Raw genomic sequence first — 22,370 nt, forward strand, 5'->3', positions numbered from 1 at the left:
TCCCAAGCTACCTTCAAGGTGCAGAGAGAGAGAGAGAGAGAGAGAGAGAGAGAGAGAATATGAGAGGTAGAGGCTTACTTATCCATGAGGAAAGCTAAAGCCAATGAATGAGGGACAAGTGGCATATGGGTTTTTGAGGGGCATGGGGCAAGAGAGTTTTCAACATGTGATTAGTTGTGTTTTCATCCATCCATCCGAATTTGGTGCATTTTTTGGTGCTTGTTGAAGGCCTATCCAACTCCCATCCCATCCCATCCCATCACATCCATCCATCCATCCATCCATAGTAACACTAGAGAGGCAACAACAGGGCGAGACGAAGATGGTAAGACGAAGAAATGACTGCAGGCATCTCTGGCGGCATCCTCACCAGCATCAATGGCTTCCTCCACGTTCTCTTCTCCCCTTTCCATGACCCTCCCTCTGGATTTTTGCTCCCACGGCATCTTCTCGCCGTCCCGCATCCTCCCCAGCTCTTTGTCCTTTCCCCCTTCCCCCCTTCCATGATATAAGCCTGGGCCGCCATAGCTCACACACAAAGAACGTGACACAGAGAATAGGGAGGGACAGAACTTCAACCTGCATTAGCCCAGCTATCAATCTCCTACCGACATGGAGCAGCTCGAGCTTGCATTCGGCCGCATTGCTCTGGATACGTCCGCCTCCTCGTCCTCGTCCTCGTCCTCGTCTTCTTCTTCCTCCTCCATCTCCATCCACCACGCCAGGCGCAGCCGGCTTGCCGCTGCTGCGAGCTTCACTGCTGCCTCCTCCTCTCGCAGGAAACCAGAGCGTAGCCCAACTCCTTCCACCAATGCCCTCTGCAGCAGTAGCCGCAGGCGCAGGGAGGGCCTCTGCGTGTCCCTGTCCTCACCATGCTTGTGTCAACGTAGGAAGAGCAGCAGCAGTCTCGCTGCCAAGCAGAGGTGCATTTCCGCTGAAGCCGCGGCCACTGAGACTTACATTGACATTCGCAAGGAATTCAAGGATGAGCCCGATTACATCAAAGCAGGTGGAAGCGAACTGAAATTCGTTCAAATGCAGGCAATCAAAGACCTCGGACAACCAAGAATTGTAGACCAGGTGCATATTCCTGACTGCCAAATCACCCGATCACACAGTTTTAAAATCTTGATTAGGATGCCATCTCTGTCTCTTATGCCATATAGTCTAATTCTGGAAGCTCTGAGTTTCTCACTTATTGTCTGTAACGTATGGTTAACATAAGAGAGGTCGACTATATCATTTGAGTAATTTGTCAACAAGTTTATCCACAGCTGAGCATCCAAAAGACGCATCCAAAATAAAAAAAGAATGGTATAGAACTGCAGAAAAAACTGGAAGAAGACTAGTGCACAAAATCCGGACATCCATTTTGGGGGTTTCCAAGTTTGATTTCGCCTTCAGAAATCGATCGTCTACATTCCTGCATCTTCTTGCTGCTATGCCAGCTGATCCATTCATCATGCAATGCTGTGATAAGAGGATTTTCAGGTGACCATTTTGGTCCCCAGTGCATTTGCTATTATTTGGGCAAGATGATTAGATTTAAGCTTGAGATCAGTGCACTGGAAAAAGCAAGATGGAAACTGACATATTAGTAAGAAGTAGTGCTTTGAGAATGGCAGGTTTGATCTTGGTGGGAGATCTCCTGTGTGGTGGTGGAAGCTTGTTCAGGTTCTAGCAAATTGGTAACAATTAGATATCCCATATATGTCCAGATATGCGCTATATGTCCACAAGACATAAGATTGTGAAGCTGGTGCCTCAAGGATAATTGTTCACCAATCTTTCTTTTGTTTGGTGTCCAAGTGCTGCAGAAGTCCTCAGGCATGTGGTGAGACAATATATGTGCTTGTGAATGGCAAGCCATTGGAGTGAAGCATCATATTTCCCCATGTTTGCTGGCCAAAACACACCTAACTGGCACCAATTCTCGAGAAATTTCACAATACCATGTAGAGGGCTGCAGTGGACTTCAATTGTGTGTACTATGTATATTGTTTATTTGGTTGTGATGGCTGCTCCCCGTCATTCATGTCATTCTAACATCACTGTCTTTGGCATCGTATACTGGCAACCTCTCAGATGATCTTCATCGCGAGGTTTTACATGTCTACACGTGTGTAAAAGCACAGAATTTTGCTTTCTGTGCAATGTGACAAAGTGTAAAGTTGTAGCATTTTCATGCTTCCCTCATGCATTCAAATCTTGGATCTGGTGCTGAAGCTACTCCTTGTTTACAGTTTGCTTGTTAAGGTGGATTCTTTGTGTTATCTTTCACAACAAAGGTTTGGCAAAGGATATTTGAAGGATAGTAACAGCTACTTTTAAGTGCTAGCATATTTTACTGGCAGTTGATAAACTTTTCATGTCAATGCAAACTACAGAGACAAGTGTGCACCCTTAGAAAGACCTGTTGGTGCAAGCATAAGAGATAGCTGTTGTACACTATGGAGATATAGTGTGCACCCTTAGAGAAGACCTTTCTAGCTCAATCATAGGAGATAGCTCTTAGAGACTGCCAACCAGCTTAGAACTGCAATCAGCTCAACTAGCTAACTTATGTAGCAGTCAAATCTTTCTTTTTTGGATAGCTTTGGAATTTTTGTTGCTTTTTGAAAAGTTTTCACAACTCAAGCTTGAAAGTTGGTTTAATACCATGGCAACCTGCAGTCTTGCATATCTGGAGATGATATATTTATGAAAGTCCGATCAAGAGGGTTTCACAGTTGTCACATCATCAATATGTCAACAACTATTGGAAAATATGATCGGCAACTTGCAGTCTTACAAGTTTGAAGTTTTGATCATGGTAGTGGTCACAATTGTGAGATCATCAACGAGAGAGTGTTTAAGCTGAACTGGCACTGTCATCTATTGATTAAATGTATTGTTTAATTATTATCATTTTTAGGGCCCCCACTATCAAGAAAACAGTACGAATCCAGGAGATGGTATTAGTTCACTGATAAAAGCAAAAATGAGTATTAGTCAACTGCTAGTGCAGATGTCACGATGATTATATTAGGGAATTGGTCTTTGCAAGTATTTATTTTGTGAAAATCTCGAACATTAATTTCCTTTTGATAGATTCTGAAACTCAAATTGCAAAGTTGCAATTGTTCAAGATAAAGCAAAACACAGTGGAGTGTAGTTCTGTATGCATCATATTTTGAAGTACACCATGCCTGTGTTTAGATTCAGGAAGGGATGATTGGTGTCTCTCTGAATTGATGTGGAGTTGATATTATCCTTATTGGCTGGTATCAAGGAATGTCTGAATCTGTTTGAAGAATCATGTGACCAACAAAGTTGCACACTATGTGCAAAATGATACAAAGGAGTGGAGAGAGGATTTGCATGGTCCCAGAGCAGTAAAATACTGAATGAGTGATGTATTTTGCACTCGGAAAACTAGAGGCCTTTCCCTGGTCTTCTCATGTCTCTCTCACATTATGAATTCAGACACCAACATATTAATAGGATGGGGGGAAATTTTGCCACTCTCGCTCATCTACATTTAATGGAGGGTCTATGTTTACCTGACCTTTTGGTTACCAGAGAGTTTTCTGGGTGCCAGATTTATCAGGTGAATTTCTGGTTTCTCGTGGCCATGTATGAGGTTTATGTGTTGGGAGTGATCTCCTAGAAGCATGCTCCTTGTTAGCTTAGCAACTATGCCCACATTATGTTTGAACCAAACCATGGATGATGTCATGCTGTCATGATGTACATTCAAAAAAAATTAAACTTACATAGCTTTAGTGTATATATCAGAATGTTAAGCATATTATGTTACAATGTAAGAACTGATAAGGAAGACCCTGCTAGGCAGTCACTTGGAAAAAACAAAAGTGCATGTATTTGCAGTTTGATCAAGCAGAAATAAGATTCTTATTCTTAGAATCTTTTACTCCATGTATGGTACTGTTCAGGAAACAGTTTCTCTCAAACCATAAATCAAGGTAGCATTTTCCTTCAAGAAAGAAGCTGGGACCATCTGATTCTCAATTTGTGAGTTGGTTGTCTTTTGACTATTAAAAGGGTTAAATTTGCTCAGTTCTTTGGGAAAATGTGATGAAGAAATTATAGGAATTTCAACTAATAATTTCAATGCATCAATATGAGCTATTGCCTTTTAATTTCTTTGATAATGCTGTTTTTGGAATCAGGAAGAAGATTAGGAAAATTTGTACACGAATATGCGAATTTTTAATGCTTTTGAATGATTGCAGCTGGAACCTCTGCAAGTTGGTGAAGCAACCTTGGATCTTATAGTGATTGGTTGTGGACCAGCAGGATTATCTTTAGCTGCTGAAGCTGCAAAACAGGGTCTCAGGGTTGGCATAATTGGTCCGGATTTGCCTTTCACAAACAACTATGGCGTATGGGAGGATGAATTCACAGGTAAGTACTTGCACCAATGTTAAGCTGTCTTTCCATCTCATACTTGGAGTTTGAGATCTTATTGTCTAAATGAGTGGATTGAGCCGAGGAAGTGAATTTTTTAGAGTGATTGAGAGACATGCTCAACTACATCATGCCAGTTGTACTGATTTCCTGCCGAAAAGGAAAAATTATTTCATGCAATGCTCATATTTAATGTGGATTTACCTATGGGTCAAGGTCTTCATCAGTGCGAGTTCTGCATCAAGCATGAGCTCTTACAAGGCCTTTTTTTTCATCATATGGAAGTGTTGACACATGTGGCTCATGTGCAGAGGCATGGAGATTTTCACGTTCCTTGCTGTCCTATCTTCTAAGTTTATATTGTCGCCAAAAATGAATTCAAATGTAGTTATGTTCAGTTATTTGCAAATCCAGGGTAGATTGCATTTCACTTTTCTGACTTGCACCCTGCAAAAGAGCACATAGTTAAATCATACAGGCAAGGTTATTGATGTGCTACTGCCCATAATAGTACAGGCAAGGTCATTGACGTGCTGTTACCCATTTCTCGTTATAGATCAGATTTATGCTTGTTAACAGTTAATCCGACTGGGTAGTTACTGCAAAATAATTGGCCAACTGATTGGATTAGGGACAAGAAAAGGATGCTGAGGTGATAAATGAAATTTTGGGGATTGTAACTATTGTGTGGGCACTTCTGAGCAGGTGGACAGTAAAAGATGGACAATTGTCTGATAAGTAGCAGGAGGCTCCTGGAGCGTACTTCTATGACTGGGGGCAAGGATGTCTGGCAGAGACCAATTTTAGCTTAATGTACTCACATTGACCTGTGTCTTGCAGGGTGTTTGCAAAGTCTATTGGTTTTATTTTCAATGACCCACTTGATTGTTGCCATCTTGAGCTTTCATCCATTAAATTGTTGAAAAGTCCATTGTGTCTTTTCTTTTTATTGCTCAAGAGTTTGTTCTGATGATGTTGATAGGCAATTGAAAGCTCATACACTCTAATGGACAGGTGGCGAGTCAGCACATAATTTTGTGGGTGCAAGTCATTTGATTCAAGTGTAGCAGGATGCTCACTAATAGTGATTCTACATGTTGCATTTTGCTCTCATTCAGTTATTATTGCTTTGTTCATAGTAACTTCCATAATTGGAACTTACTAGGCTTCTACTTCTCTCTCCATTAACTTGGTGGTGTCCAGCTGCTAATTGATAATTACTAATGACTGATCCATCAAAGATTAGTGTACTGAGATAATAAAAGTGCTACAAAAGAGCCCCATAAAGTAATATTGCATGTTTGATAGACCATGCACACATCTAGGTTATAGGGTGTTTTGTGATTTTGTTTTTCAGTTTTACTTCATTCGCCAAGACATGAAGTTTGCTGCTGTTTTTGGCTTTTCAGAGAGTTATTACTTGAATGGGAGTCTTTTTAGTACTTACCAGAAGGATGAATTTGTGCTAATCTTGTGTCTGCAGCTCTTGGGCTGGAAAACTGCATAGAGCATGTGTGGAAAGAGACTGCTGTCTTTTTGGATTCAAGCAGTCCAATACAAATGGGACGTTCTTACGGTCGTGTTAGTCGGCATCTACTGCGTGAAGAATTATTGAAAAGGTTAGCAATGTGTCTTGTGCTTTTGCTGTGGCTGCACTTTTGGAATTTCGATAGCTTGTTGTATAGATCTTCCAAAGTCAGGGAAATTAAATTCTAAAGAGTATTTTGATGCTGACACTCTTTTATATGCTGTCACAGGTGTGCCAAAGCAGGTGTAAAGTATCTGGACACCAAGGTCGAGAAAATAATAGAGGAAAATGATAGGGGTAGTGTTCTTTTATGTGAGAATGGAATGATCTTATCATGCCGGTGTGTGCCTTAAACCCCCCTGTATCTTAACTTGTGTTGTTATCTTAATAAACTAATCGTTCTTTGTCATTTGCTCACTTGGTTGTAGGCTCGTTACTGCAGCATCTGGTGCTGCTTCTGGGAGATTTCTGAATTATGAGACTGGTGGCCCTGAGATTTGTGTGCAAACTGCATATGGAATAGAGGTTGAGGTAATTGTCTTATTTGGTACCGCTTCTTGCTTAGGGTTTGAGCTCAAGAAATTGAATAGTCATGTGTGTGAAATGCATGCCATGCTGTAAGGTCTTTTCTCTTGAAGATAGCCAGAAGAAAAGTAATTATGAGATTGTAGATACTTTTATATTGAAGTCTCTTTATTCTAAAAGTGCAGTGCCAACTGAATTTTGAAATAGACTGTTCAATACTTCTTAATCTAGCCACCATTGGTTTCAAACTTTAGCAAAAAGCTCCCTTGGTCTTTTATACAAAGACTTGTTTAAGTATGTGGTTTTTAGCTTTAAAAGTGCAATCAATGTCTTTACAAGTGCTTTTAAGGCTAGCCACTATCGGTTATGAAACTTTTGGGAAAATCTTCTTTCATATTCCAGAAAAAGACGTGCTAAATTTGGAAGCATGCTTTCTGTATTACTGGCATCTAATGCTTCCTTCCAGGTCCCAAGCACTAGAACAAACCTTGACTGTCAGATAGTTATTGTATGCTTAAGTTTTTCAGAAGCTGAAGAGGTCCTTATGATCTCACAGTTCAGGGGGGGAATTTTGGAAGAGACTGTTCAATACTTCCAAATCTAGCCACTATTGGTTTCAAAACTTGAAAAATATATTTATTGGTCCTTTGCACAGACTTGATTATGAATGTGTCTCACAACCATAAAAGTGCAACCAAGGACTTTTCAGGAGGCTCTGCGAGGCTTTGTAGTCCAGCTACTGTTGGTGACTAAACTTTTGCGAGAGTCTTCGTTGATATTCTGTAACCTTTTCAATTTGGAAGCATGCTTTTTGTAGCCATTTGTCTTCCATACCGTATTTGTGGATGTTACTTCTTTGCTGGCTTCTAATGCCTCCTTGCAGGCACTCATAAGATGAGTAGGATGGAGTTGCAGTCCCAAGTTGAGAAGTTGATGACCAGGAAGACAGCTCCTTGCTTCTGTCTTTTGGTGCTGCAGCAAAGCTTATGTAGTTCTTTGTAGTCGCTAGGGATCTGAATGTGCTTACAGTAAAGAGCATTCCCTTTTCTCTGGATGCTCAGCTAGCCTGTGACTGTCTAGAATATAGTGACCATCTCTCAGAGCAGCAATCTGGGATAATCGTTCTTCGCTAGGTGGTGGCTTTCCCCTAATGAGCGTTGATTCATACTCGTCATTTTGGAAGAGCATCATGTGAGCTTCTGAAGCAGATTTTTTTGTATCGTGGAAGTGTGTTTGGGCTGTCCTGTTTAAATGTACAGGAGTTTAGGGGGTTCTAAGGTCTGGCTTTATATCACCTGAGTAAGCTTAGCTCTTGTTTTACAGAGCTGAGCCCTCGTGTCTCTGTATGAGAAGTAAGCTAATCCATCTCTGATTTGGGCTGGGTGAGCAATACGTTTTTCCTTGGCTCTATCAAGGAGGTCTTGAGCATTGTGGTTTTAACTTAAATCACAGATCAACACAGGAAGTCCTGCACATCAATCACACAAACGAGTGGTCAGCAGGTGTCAAGCAATCATAACATTTGATCTGCCAGACTCTCATAGGTTACCTCTAAGTTTCACTTCATGTATTTCAATGGTCTTTAGTATCTGGCGATAAACATGTGATTAGGGAAGATGAGGCTTTTTAAATTCTAGCAGTTGATAATATCTAAACTTATCTTACTGCTTCAGGTAATTTGCCCTTATACTATGTGCATTGCTGTGTAAGAAAAAATGAATCAGAAAGAAAATACCAATACAAGTTTTGTAAGTGTTTTTTCTGAAGCTGGATGCTTTTGTTCATTATGTTTGCAGGTTGAACATTGTCCTTATGATCCAGAAACAATGGTTTTCATGGACTACAGAGATTACAACAGAGACTTAACAAGCAACAATGAGGAGGGACCCCCCTCATTTTTATATGTGATGCCTATGTCATCTACTCAAGTGTTTTTTGAGGTGTGTTTACTGAAGCATGGGAACTGCTGAATATGTTTGTATTAACAAATGCTTTTTTAATAAAACAACTGTGTGCTTATATGGCCAACTTCTTTAACAGGAGACCTGTTTGGCTGCGAGACCCTTGTTACCCTTTGATAAGCTCAAAGAGAGGTTGTACAAACGGCTAGAGAAAATGAATATAAAAATCACAAAACTTTTAGAGGAGGTAAAGTGAACATAATTCATGGAATATTGTCCGTCTTCTAAAGTCTTGACAAAAATCAAGAACCTGGGATAACAAGTTATCCTCCTGGTTTGCTCGTTTGTATATCAGGAATGGTCATACATCCCTGTTGGTGTTTCAATACCTGATACTACACAACAGCATTTAGGTTTTGGAGCTGCTGCTAGTATGGTCCACCCTGCCACAGGTATGCTCGTGTAAAGCTGATTACTTGTTGAATGAGCAGTTGCACAGGACCTACTCGAAATGGTAAATTCAGCCTTGTTTACCTGTGCCTTATCACATTGCAGGTTATTCTGTGGTTCGGTCCCTGTCAGAGGCACCATCCTATGCTGCTGCAATAGCTTCTGCATTAAAGTCAGGGTCTAAAAACTATCTGATCAAAGAAGTTGATGTTTCTGCGAAAAGAGCAGCTTTGCAAGGTGTGAATAATATTGGAAGCATCTCTGAACCTTTATGCCTCTGTTATTTTCAATCTGAGGATGCATTGTCTGTTGCAGCATGGGATGCTCTCTGGCCAAAAGAACGAAAACGTCAGCGGGCATTCTTCATTTTTGGGCTGGAGTTGATTCTTCAGCTTGACGTACAGGGTATAAGGATGTTCTTTGACACCTTCTTCCAGCTTCCTGAATGGTGAGCCCAAACTTTTTTTAGTCAATGATCATGTAGGTTCAGGTAGATGTTTCATCCAGGTTGACGCACTCTACGCGTAGCTGCATCCTTGCAAATGTGTACGCACGATAAATGCACATGCTTGCAGTGGACATGTAGGTAACATACATTCATGGCTTTCACTCTTTGCATACAGCTCATACAGAGAATAGCTACAGAAGTGTATATGAACATTCAAACTTTTCTGCAGGAGCAATTAAGTGTGTTTTCATTTTAAGTGATAATCAGATTCTCCCATTCCATTTCTGAGACTTACTACCAGGAACCTGGCACTGAACATGAGATTTGTTTCCTAACAAGCACCTTGCAGGCTATGGAAGGGCTTTCTTGCGGCAAAGCTATCATCAGCTGAGCTCATTTGGTTTGCTATAATGACATTCATTGTTGCTCCAAACGACTTGAGGTATCGGTTAGTGAGACATCTGATGGTTGACCCAAGCGGTTCAAATCTTATCCGTATGTATACTAGCTTGTGAGGCAACCGTCTTCACAAAGTTTATTCAACAGAGGATGCACTTGTAAGGTCCTTTTGTGTCGTCATCATACAGCATATGATAGCCTGTCCTTGTAAATCTAGAGTAATGGAAATGCCCTTACAAAAGTGGTCGCAATATCCACATGCTGTGAGTATCTTTACTATTAGTTAAGGGGAGGTTGGGGGCGGGTGCCACTTGGCAGCTCCCAACCTCTCCACAAAGAAACGCGGGGCGGGTGCCACGCGTCCAGCACCCGCCCTCGCCGTGAAAATCGCGCCCGGCCCGGTGCTTTGCGCTGGGGCGAGTCTAGGCGTGGAGCACCTAGTATCTATCTAACACGAGTTTGTGGAATCTATCTAGCAGCATGTGTACACTTGTACACCCCGCAAATAAGGCACGAATGCAAGTGTAAGTTCATGATGTTGAAGTGTGTTAAAGAAGGTAGGTAGTTATTTTTAAAATTAAGTGTACCTAAATCGAGTTGTAGAAGTAGGTGACAATGCCTCAATTAGTGGGAAGGGATATCAAAGATTGATATACCAATCGTAAAGGGTCATCATTTATATCATTTACTTGCTGTTGCTCCTTTTAGACCAATCATTAGTGCCAATAAAAGATCTCAATAGAATATGATTATCATAAAGCTTCTAGGTGATTAAGCACATTAAACATTAAATGTATTTTGGAAGAGTTTAACAATTTTTAGGTGGTTCTTAGTAGGATTTAAATGAAAATAGTTCATGCTTGTAACAGGACTCTTAATATATGGAACGAAGCTTATTCTCACAATAAAATTGAATGGGATATAAATCTAGATAAGTATTGTACATGTGAACTAGCTCTATAGCAAATAAGGAAATTGTCATTTTAGAGTGACGCTTTAATTGTCGTCCATAAAAATGTTATATAGTGGATACATAAAACATTGGTGTGGAGCTATTAGAATGTAAAATGGCTTTCCCATCAAATAGGCATCTCCAAGATTGTTAAATCATAATAAATAGGGGAATATCTTGAAGTGGTAGGTTTGGGTCATTTTAGGTGGAATTGTTTTTGAGTGTTGACATGAAGGCTCTTAAACATATGCTTGGAATCTTTGGAGAAATAATAATTACATGCTTGTATTGTATCTTTCTTGAATGACCTCTTTGGGTTTGATCGGACACAATGAACCAAGACAAGGCTCCCCATTAAGGAACAAAGTGGAAATTGAAAGTGGAGCAATGATTGTCATTTGGGGAATTTGAGGTCATTGACTTGTAAGGATTTGAGGAGGGTGTTGCAATTTTCAAAAAAAAATATCGGGGAAAAAGTGAAATTTAGGAAAATTTTGGCCATTTTCTCTCGATACTTTTGTTGTTTATCATTGATGATGAAGGTGTTGCATGCACTTGTCACCTTTAATGCCTTACAGTTGCTCGAAACTCCACCTTTAATGGCTCAAAATATTTTGTTTTTATTTTCAAATTCTTAGTTCAAGGGTTTCTACACCACATTCATATTGCAAGCATGGATTACTTCTTGACAACTCAATTGCAAGCATAGACAGATATAAACGATGCTTATACCATCTCTACATTGATATGGAACATGAGTATGAACATATTCGCAAAAGAAACAATGTTTTTGTTAATACATTGAGTGCAATGGAAGCATTGGGATCAGATGATTGAAAGACTATTGATCTAGTCATTGATGGCAGATTGTATCTTGTGGATTTTACAACAAAAATTACCTCTCCATTCTCTTCTTGTTTCTCATTGTTGAGGTTTATTGGAGATGATCATCAAGGGCTTCTAGCTTATATGTAGAATCTAGGAGACCATTTAAACTTTTTAAAGCTTGAGAATTGATGGTTATGTTAGGAATTGGATACAATGAGGAAACAATTAGAGGAGAGCCAATGAAAATTAAGGAGTCTCGAAATCCAATTATGTGTAGCCAAACAAAATGAAGAGATGCTTGGGTTGTGTGAAAGGTAGAGAAGTCTAAAGAATATTGAGACACTCAAGCTTGGAAGTAGAGGTTACGAGAGAAAAATAGTAGCAATAGGATACATAATAGTCACTTTAAACTAGTTGTGCTTTTTATTCGTATTTCAAGAGTAACAAGTCCGAAGTACGTGCTCATTGTGTGAATGCATTATGAATCCATGCTCATATATACGTTGTCGCTATAATTGATGACCATTCTTTATAAGGATAAAGTGATGAGGAGTATGAAGAGAGTATCACAAGCTTACATTAACATCATTCCTCCCTACATTGCAAGAAACAAATTGGTTGGCAGGAGATTTAGAAAGGCCAAGGAACAATGAGATGCAAAGTTTATGTGAAGGTATTGTCTATAGAACTACGAGATCCAAGGCACCTTGGACAAAGTGAAGACCAGTAGATAAAATATAGCTATCTTGGAAAGAAAAGAGTGGTAAAGTTTGGCATCTTAAATTATATATTATTTGATCTAAGGACTATGCGAAGAGTTATGATCATGTTTTATAGGCTAGAATATAGAGCGGAAGAACTTTGTTACCACGGTGAAGTTAAGGCTAGACGGTTTTTAAGCTTTCATGGCAAGCTTGATAAAAGAGACTCCGCGATAGATTCTTCTTACATTCAATACAACGGATGGAAAGTGCTATACAATGCAATTAAAGACCATGGGGATGATGGAAGAGCAAGGAATAAGACGGTCAAAGTTTGGGAGGCATTGGATACAATATTCCTATATTGTAATAAAACACATTGGTCTAAGGAGGATCTCTTGACTTTAAAAAGGCTCTCGACAAATTCAAAACCTCCAAGAACAATGCTGCAGGAGCTAAGAATCTCACATACTATATGGTAAGGGACTTTATATTTGGTTTCTATGTCTTTGAACTTACTATTTGGCTCTTAACTAAACCCATCTTTTTTCTTATGGTAAGGAACTTCATATTTGGTTTCTATGTCCTTGAACTTACTATTTAGCTCTTAATTAAACCCATCTTTTTTCTTATGTACAACACATTATTTAGTCATAGTCCTTGATTTGTGAGGTAGTATGGGAGTTTGTCTATTTAGTCCATTCAAGGAATGGAGAAGTTTCATTACCGAGCAAGGACTAGATACTTCAAACATACAAGTTATAGTGGTGGATCACAAAAAGGCAAATAGCCTACTAGAAGTTTTTAAGTGGTTTTACAAATTAATTTGATGCAAAACAAGGTTAGACGAAGTAGAGATTATGTATCAAAATCTTAGCATATATAAGTAGTGTTAACATTGTTGGAGGCACTGACTCTACAAGAAAATTGCATTTTATCCACCTCAAAAATTGTTTTTTTTCATAAGGATGCAGTTCCTCAACCGTCACTGCAATGATGTGAGCCGTATATGATAAGCAGTAAGGGGCTCTAAAGCTTGGCATCCATACCTAAGGTCAATACCCATAATGCAAATCTCTTTTCAATCTACATTATTTTCTTTGTATTATCTTGAAAGGCATATCCTCCATAAAACATAGTTAGCACCTTGAGTGCAAAAAGAGGGATCGTTGCATTGTCTTGAGGATTCCCATTATGAAAGATCATAATATATAACTATGAATATATTGTACATCATTATTCAAATCAACACAATGTTTCTCTACAATACATCATAAGAAATTGTATTTGCGTAGATGTTCCTTTTTATAATCTAATTTGCCAATGTATTGTAAAAGATCCACATACTTTTTGTGCCTTATTGACTTGGAGCTACTGGTAGTCCTTTATCCCCTTGCTTGTGCAAGGAAGTTGTTGCTATCAGCTAGGACCTAGTTGTAAAGATACATTCTCAAAAAAAAAAAAAAAAAAAAAAAACCAAGAATAAGGAGAGCACAAACTAAATACTCATACAATTGATTTTTATCACTTTCAAATAAACATGTTGTCTATAAAGGGATCGCGTTATCCTCATCCTCATGTCATAATGCCTAAAAATTTTCCATGTTGTCTAGGCTGAGCCTTTCAATTATTTTGACTATTTTTTCTTTAGTGGGTAATTGCCACACCTCATTAGCCTTGGCCTTTGCTTCAATGCTTTTGAGGATATGCTTACTTGTAAACTTTGCATCTTTGATCAACTGAGTTAGCCAAGAGATGCATATCTACCTTGTCCACTACCCACACTGAGTCCCACTTTGAGTTAGCCTTACTAAAGTGGGCTTAGGTATTGAGGCATAAATCCTCGAGATATGTAGCAAATTCACTATATTGGCCACATCAACACATGGTATAGCTCATTTGACATTGTAAATGTAGGCATGCAATAGATAGACAAGCCTCCTTCCTCACATGTATCAACATGTTGCACATTCTCTAGGTTGTTAGGGGTAGTAGCTAAGACTTGATCAATATTTTACAGAGTAGTCTGCACTCTCTCCTCCTTTGCACCAAAGGGCATCGTATTGTCTACCTTTTCAACCTCTCTAGGAACAATGATGGGTTATCTTTTGTCCTTAGCGTGCAATGCTTGTGAAGTTTCTTCTAAGTCATTATTAACCACCACAACAAGGAGATGCAAATAGCAAAGGAATACAAAGGAAGATTGCAATAGACATCAACCTTTGAATGTATTGGGTAGTTTTTCTTATTCTTGTGTGCATTGTTAGGTAATTTATCTAGTGCTTCGGCTAGTTTTCTTTTTGTGACTTTGTTAGTTACAAAGTAATTTGTATGAGTATATTCCTTTGCCACTATGGCCATTATGCTACTTGAGGTAATTCTTTAGTATTTCTCCATGTGTACAATAAGCACATTTCTGCAGAAGTGTAAAACATTCTTACTAAAAAGCAATGCAAAACTTAGGAGCATGGTAATGAGCATGAGCATTGTAGAGGAATATAAAAACTTTTCAGTTGCAGTTTCCTCTCATCATTCCCAAACACCTTCTTGGACTTCATCATGTTTCATGTTTCTTAACAAAGAAAACAAGTAGTGAGCAAAAAAAATTCTCTAAGCCAAACAAACAAGATTCTCACTTGGTAGGGACCCATTTAGGTTTACCACACGCGAGGATCACAACCGAGCAATATGATGACCCTTCACTCTTAGGAGGGGCCTCTCTTGCTTTATGTTGACCCATTCAAGGTTCACCACATACGAGGGTCACCACCAATAAATACGAGGGTCCTTTGTTGGAGGTTAAAGGGCACCTATGCCTAGCCACCTACATTTACTTATACTTACTACCCATACACCTGTACACCATAGGTGGCATCTATTTGCTATTGTTACTTTAATCTTTGTTCTTTACATGACAATAGAATAAGGAAAGGCAGGTCACACATTGTGACTGTTGGAGTTCCTACATATTGTCTTGCTCTCTCTTGCTTGAAACTTCATAGCCCTTGCTTATTCCTTTCTTTTGCAAATGCTTCCACTCTTGCTCCATCTTTCAACTAGTATTAAAGAAACCATTTGAGGAGCTTCACTGACATTGCATTCAACTTGAAAAGCTTGACTTTCAACTTTCACTGTAGCCTCATTTCAGTTGATTTGAGGTATGTATTGACTGCTCTACCTTCAATACTTGTTCTAGGATGGTTGAGCTTCCTTGTTAAGCCTTTCTGAGTGCTTATTGATCTAAGAAACAATCATTCTATCCACTTTGAGTGGATAAAGCATACAACAAAAGTCATGAACAACTATGATAGCTTGACAATACTTTCGTATTTTGGCCATAACTTTTGCATACTATATCGAATTGAGGTGTTCTAACTTCTATAATTGAAAAACAAAGGGCAACCCAAGAACCACAGATTTGAGCAATCGTAGAGTTGTTTCTATGTAGGTTTCAATTCTTTATTTTACATAGAGTAGAATAGTTTTGGTCTGGATATCAAATATTCCTAGTTTATGTCTATGTATTGAATACCTACATACTATTTGAGTATTCTTTATTGTTATTTTGATGCTTGGCATTGTTATTTAAGACTTTGTTTTGAACTCCATTGATTGCAATTAGAAAATGGTTATTTGGTTTAGCAATTTTTACTTGTGGGCTTGAAGACTTGTTAAAGATTTTTACTCCCAGATGTATACATGATATGCTTTGGGCCCTCGGATGCTATGAGCTCTATGCATTTGATATTTCTTTGCTACTTTAGATACTCTAGATTTGGTCTAATTGGGAGTACTTGGTATTTTTATGAGAGCTGGATTCATTTGAGTCAGTGGAAGACTCTCTTATGTTTTGTTGGATTATCCATATATTGTCATTGTAGAGATTTGTGAGTGAGGACTAATTTTCCTTTGATTTGGATGCCTTCTCATTTATTATGAGTGGGTTGTCAATGATGGATACATGATTAGCATGCATTGTGATATGCATCTATGTGCCTAAAAAATACGTGTCTTTAAAAAAATTAGCAATGAAGTCTTTGGTAAATCTCCTATATTCTGAGGATTGTCTAGACAGTCCATCACATGTCTATGGCTCCATGCTCACAACTTTCCCAAACCTATCTTTGGAAGGTCAAGAGTGGTATTGCGAGCTATATGCAAAATTGTATCCTACATAGCTCACTAAGCACTATGTGAGCCTAATATCTTTTATGCCTTATGCAAGAGGGACCCCTTGCCATGAACCCTAAGCCATAGACCAAAGAGAGTTACTACCTAGCACAACAAAGGCTATTGTGGTACACTTATGAACTACAATCCACTTAGTGGTGATCCTTGAAGATAAGAACACTAGACAAGGGCCACCATTAAGTGATAGTGAATGCCCCATGGAAACGGGTTGCTATGAACTACTTTTGGTGGTGACCCTCAAAGACAAAAACACTATACAAGGGTCACCACTAAGTGATAGAGGCTACATTGTGGCAATGGATTGCCATGAATCGCTTGGTGATGAGCGTGGAAGACAAGAACACTAGATGAGGGTCACTATCAAGTGATAGAGGTTGCCACGTGGCAATGAGTTGCCACAAACTACATGGTGGTGACCCTTGAAGACAAGAATATTGGGTGAGGGTTACCATCAAACGATAGAAGCTACCTCATGGTAATGGGTTGCCACGAACTGCTTGTGGTGACCTTTGCAGACAAGAACACTGAACAAGGGTCACCACTGTGATATAGGCTGTTGAGAAATATGCAATCACACCTATGTGACAGCCTCTTTGTATGGAGCAATAGGGCAAGACACAAGCAATTTTCTAGAAAGGATGCCTAAAATACAGGATGCCTAAATCCCATAAGCTTAGTGGAGAAAAAGGGAACCATCATGAGCCTATAAAGTGATGTACCTTCTTATCATTCAATGATGGAATACTATTGTACTTTTTCCTTTTAGTCATAGTTTTTGTCATACTCAAGATTGTGTTTATGAGTCCAAGCTTCCATCTTGGAACCTAATTTACTTGAGTAACACTTGGTCTCTTCAGTCTATGTCATCATGAACATTGTTTTTGTGTTCCATCCGCCATAGCCATGCTCTAGAGGCTACCAACAACCATTCTTTTTACCTAAATAAAAGTATTTATGTTGGGCCATCTAGCCAACCATGAAAATCCTAATAATTAAATTTCAAGACAAAAGGCTACCAAAACACAACATACAAATATCACATGTGGCATTAGGTTCTCCATCAAGCAAAAGAGGCTACTTCCAGGGCAATGGGTCAACATGAATTGCTTGGTGGTGACCTCAAAGGCCACATGGGTCATGATGAGTCCCCATATAGTGATAGAGACTCTTGCTCCATGGCAATGGATTGCCACAAACTGTTTTGTGGTGACTTTGAAAGACCCCCACAAAAGCAAACCTGTAGTCAGAGGACCATCACCAAGGGAAAACTCTCAAGGTGTATCCATTGGTTGGGGATTTTTTAGAAACAAAACATGGCATTACCAATGAATAGGCCACAAAGGGATGGGCATTGTGATCACAAAATTGCGCATTTTGGGGATGAACTCTCAATGCCAGTGGGATTAGAGATATGCTCCTTTTAGGGCAGGCTCAATAGAGGGCACGAGAGCTCAAGAAACAATAGGTGAGAGGTAGAACAAAGAACTAGGCAAAGAAAAGAGTAAGAAAATGGCAAGATGTGTGTAGAGTCTAGTTTAATAAAAGAGCTTTTGCATTAATTGGTGAAAATGTGTGGGTGATTTTTTAGAAATAAAACATGGGTGAATGGGTCACAATGGGATGGGCATTGTGGTCATAGAATTGCTTCTTTTGGGAGCAAAATCCCAATGCTAGTGGGGTCAGGGATATGATCCTTCTGAGGGTGTGCTCAATGGAGGGCATAAAGGCTCAATAGACAATTGACCGGGTGAGAGATAGAACTGAGGACCAAGTGAAGTTGAGAGTAAGAAAATGGTGAAATGTGTGCAAATTTTAACTTATTAGAAGAGCTTTTGCATTAACTAGCAAAAATGTGTGGGAATTAAGTACCAAGTGCTTTTGCATTGACTGGAGAAATATTTGTTTGTTTCAATGGGCCCACCTTGGGAGATAATAACAGGCACCCCTGATTATATGCTAAGTGAGAATCTTTCTTAGGTGTCACTCATTAACTCCATGGAGAGACCACTAATCGTACATGTGTACCTTGCACTACCAAGGATCACTAAAAAAGGGTTTAGAGTTTAAAACTTAAAAAAACCCTCTCTTACTCTTGTGTTCTCTTGATCTCCTTCAATCTCTAGTGCATCTTCTCTTGTCTAGCTCTTGCTTTATCCTTGCTCTCTCGATCTCCTTCTTTGATCACCTTTTCCCTCTTGCTCTCTAGTGCATCTAATCTTATGGCTCTTGCTTCACCCTTGCTCTCTTGCCCTTGCTTCCTCAATATGGTAGCTCCTTTAACCCTATGAATGCATAAAGGCATGAAACTTATGATATCATTCCCTAGATTCCTACTTAAGTCCATAAAGACTCTTTCTCAACTTGCACACTAGGTGTTCCCTAACCTTTTCCTCAAAGTCCTTAGGTTGTTACATATAGATATCCTCATGCAAGTCCCTATAAAGAAGTTATTTTCATATTTAGTTAGTATAAGTCCAGATCCATATGTGCAACCAAGGTCAATATCAAGCATAGGGAAATCATCTTGACTACATGAGAAAATATCTCATCAAAGTCAACTCCCTTCTCCAGCTTAAAACCATTAGCAACCAATTTGACACTTCAACTTTTATACCCACTTACATGGCAATGCTTGTTTCCCATTGGTCAAATAAACCAAGTCTCATATATGATTTTTCTATGAATCATACTCTATCTGCATGGCTCGCTCCCAAGTGTGACTATCACCTCTTCATAAGTAAGGGCTCACCAGAATCTATCACCATGACATAATGCATCGAGGGTCCAAAACAATCATGAGGACACGAGGCTCTAGTGAAGCATATCAAGACTAGTTGTGGAGCTAATATGGCATGTCCTATGTGTCTAATATCATGATTCTACACAACAAGTAGATTCTGGGCCACTATATCATCACTACTTGATAAAACTAGGCTAGCTCCTCTTGAAAGAACCCCTTGCATATCTTGGCTACCAACTCTGGTCTCATATGTATCTTTTCTTCATGGAAAACTATATCATAGCTATGAATGACCTTCTAAGCCTATGGATCCCAAAGGTGGATCCCATCTCACTACATCATTCTATCCAAGAAAGATACATTTAATGGACTTCAGATCCATCTTATTGTGTTTGTCTTTGGGAATATGCGAGAAGGATTCATATCCAAAGACATGCAAGCATGCATACGAGGGAGATTTACCAAACTTTATCTCCTTTGCAATTCTACCACCAAGAGTAGTGCATCAGGATCTATTAATCAAATGAAATGTAGTAGTACCTACCTCGACCAAAAGTACTGCGTAAGCCTACCTAACGAATATACTACGGACTCTTTTCTGAATAATACTATTCATGCACTCTGTAACATCATTCTAAGATGGGGTCTACAAGGCAATCGACTAATGCTTAATACCCCTCTCATAATAGAACTTCTCAAATGTCATAGATATATATATTCACCCCAATTGTTAGATTGTAAGTTTTTGTCTATGCCCATACTAGTTCTCAACCATAGCAAGAAAGCACTCAAATGTAGCTAACACCTCTAATTTTTGCATAATAGGATATGCCCAAACTTTATGCAAATAGTCATTGATCCATGTCACAAAGTACTTAGCACCACCTAATGACTAATAAGGGATGGAACCACAAACATCTGAATGAACAAGAGCCAAAGTCTCACCCATGCACATAGAGCTAGACTTTTTATTAGAGTTACATGTATGCTTGCCACTTAATAACAATGTTTATAAGAGTCAAAACATGAGTAATCAAGAATCAAAAAATACTACAAATGAGTGAGTACTTTCATTCCTTTAAGGGATATATACCCAAGATAGTGATACCAAAGTGATACATGAGGAAGATCGGGCATGGCCAAAACATGATCAATGGAGTGAGATACAAGCAAGGAGTACTCTCCCGTCCCTCTTGCAAAAACAAGACAACCATGAGTAATCTTCCATGAAAAATTACCAATAGAGACATGATACCTCTCATCATTCAAGTATTCGACAGAGATAAGGCTTTTAGTCAAAGCCAGGACATGACATACATCATAAAGCACACATGGAGTATGAGTACCAAATTGCAATCCCATATCACCTACACCAATAATACCCAATACAATGTCATCTCCCACTCTAACTGAACTTGTGACAATGCGGTAGATATTAAAAACAAATTATGATTGAAGGTAACATAAAATGAAGCCTTCGAATCAAGAAGCCAACACTAAGAGGGTCAATTGAGTAGCATCAAGTGATAAAACAACATGTAATCATCTGAGTTGCACTCCAATGTATTTATCTTTTCTATCTTAACACTAGACTTAGGAACACTGCTACGATCATCATAAGATTTAGCATTGTCCTATGCTTTCCCTTTTCCTTTTTTACACTTATCATTGGATATCTTATGGCATTGCGACCTTATGTGACTCTATTTCCCACAACAATGACAAGTAAGAGAAGATTTAGGACTAGGGGACTTACTGCGTGATTTTCCCATGAGAGTCTATTAGGCTATGAGTCTATATCATGAGCATTATACCCATTAAAACCTTATCTACCTCTCGTTATAAGTTCATAAGTTGTACGGGCTGCATCAACATTCTTCATGTTAACTTCCTCAATAAGCAAAGTACCCTCTACACCTTGAGCTGAAAGCCACCTTCAAGAGGGTTTGCAGTTATAGTAGTACAGAATATATCCTAAGTCTCAAGCATTGTGACAAGCAAGAAAAGAAACTTGACATTCTCCTCAAACTTAAGACTTGCAAAGTAAGTTGACTAAAAATAAAATGAAACTCATTTAAATGAGAAGACATAGACATCCCTTCCTTTATGCAAAGGTCAATAAGGCTCTTAAACTAATACAGTTGAGTCGTAGGTCTCTTCTTAACATAGAGATACACAAATCCTTTTCCATAATACATAAGCACCACTGTTAGTCTCAATGATATTGAAGTATACATGCTTTAACAATGACAAAATGAAGATAGACTTACATAGCTCATCAACCTCTTCCCATTCCTTTGCATCATGAAGTTCTCCATTTATGCCCTTCAATTTCAATTTCTTGACTTCCTTCTTCTACACCAATGCCTACCAAATCCGAGTCTTCTAATACTCAAAGTTATTGCCATCTAACTTCTCTATGTTGAAGATAACACTATCATTGGAAGCATTTGAAGTACCTACATTATGCCTACCAACAACACAGAGAGTACGAGCTACTATAATAATAGCAAATCACTCCAAAACTAAGCCAAAAAGAGTGTAGTATGAGGAAAACTAGGCCAATACACTATTGTCCACAAGTAAAAAGCACTAGAGTACTAAATAGAAGTCTCAAAATGATCACACAAAATTAATTTTTAGCATGGTTGTCCATAATCTGTAGTAAATCACCATATAATTATATACAAACATACAAAAGAATAAGCTCCCATTGCTAAGAAAAGGTACAAAAAATCCTTGCCATCTCCCCTATTTGCTAATGATGAGCTGAATCGAGATCCCTCATCACCCATGAGAGAGACATATGTCCACAACAACAAGCATGATTAGTGACACACATGGCTTGAGCTAGATCCCCACTGCCACACTATGCTTGGCCCCTAGACTAAGCCCGAGCCCCATTAGATTGAGTTCGAGCCCCACTGGTCCTAGACCAAGCCTGAGCCCTAGATCAAACCCCACCATATCATGTTCAAGTCTCATTGACCTTAGTGTGAGACCCCACTAGATCAAGCCCAAGCCCCCAACCTTGAGTCCCACTAGATCGAGCCTAGGTCCTCAACCTTGAGCCCCACTAGCCCCATAGACTAAGCGCAAATGTGCACCAATGCTTGTCTCTTTCTCACTTTCTTCCTCAGCTTGAGCCTTTGCCTCCACTTCAACTTGTCCCAGATATCACAAAAATTGTCAATTTTGACATAGAAGTATGTTCTTAATAGTGAGCTCAATAGTATCCTCAACCACTGCATGGTCAAGTTGAAGTAGGTAGTGTTACCTCTTGATAGTAAGCTTGAT

The 22,370-nt window shown here is 39.1% G+C and overlaps 1 protein-coding gene across 1 annotated transcript; it reads left to right on the plus strand.

Moving 5' to 3' along the window:
- Nucleotides 1–212: 212 nt before the first annotated feature.
- LUT2 (Lycopene beta/epsilon cyclase protein) lies at nt 213–9,902 on the plus strand. Its single transcript, XM_087662453.1, has 11 exons — nt 213–1,080; nt 4,236–4,407; nt 5,894–6,029; nt 6,168–6,278; nt 6,367–6,469; nt 8,260–8,403; nt 8,504–8,611; nt 8,720–8,816; nt 8,920–9,051; nt 9,130–9,262; nt 9,612–9,902. Exons 1-11 carry the CDS (start codon nt 613–615, stop codon nt 9,775–9,777), a joined length of 1,770 nt encoding a protein of 589 aa, XP_087518579.1. The 5' UTR covers nt 213–612; the 3' UTR covers nt 9,778–9,902.
- The last annotated feature ends 12,468 nt before the right edge of the window (nt 9,903–22,370 follow it).

This window comes from Lygodium microphyllum, chromosome 22, assembly GCF_053477565.2.
Source record: "Lygodium microphyllum isolate KBCC chromosome 22, Lygodium_microphyllum_v1.1.10, whole genome shotgun sequence".
In the NCBI taxonomy this organism is placed as follows: Eukaryota; Viridiplantae; Streptophyta; class Polypodiopsida; order Schizaeales; family Lygodiaceae; genus Lygodium; species Lygodium microphyllum.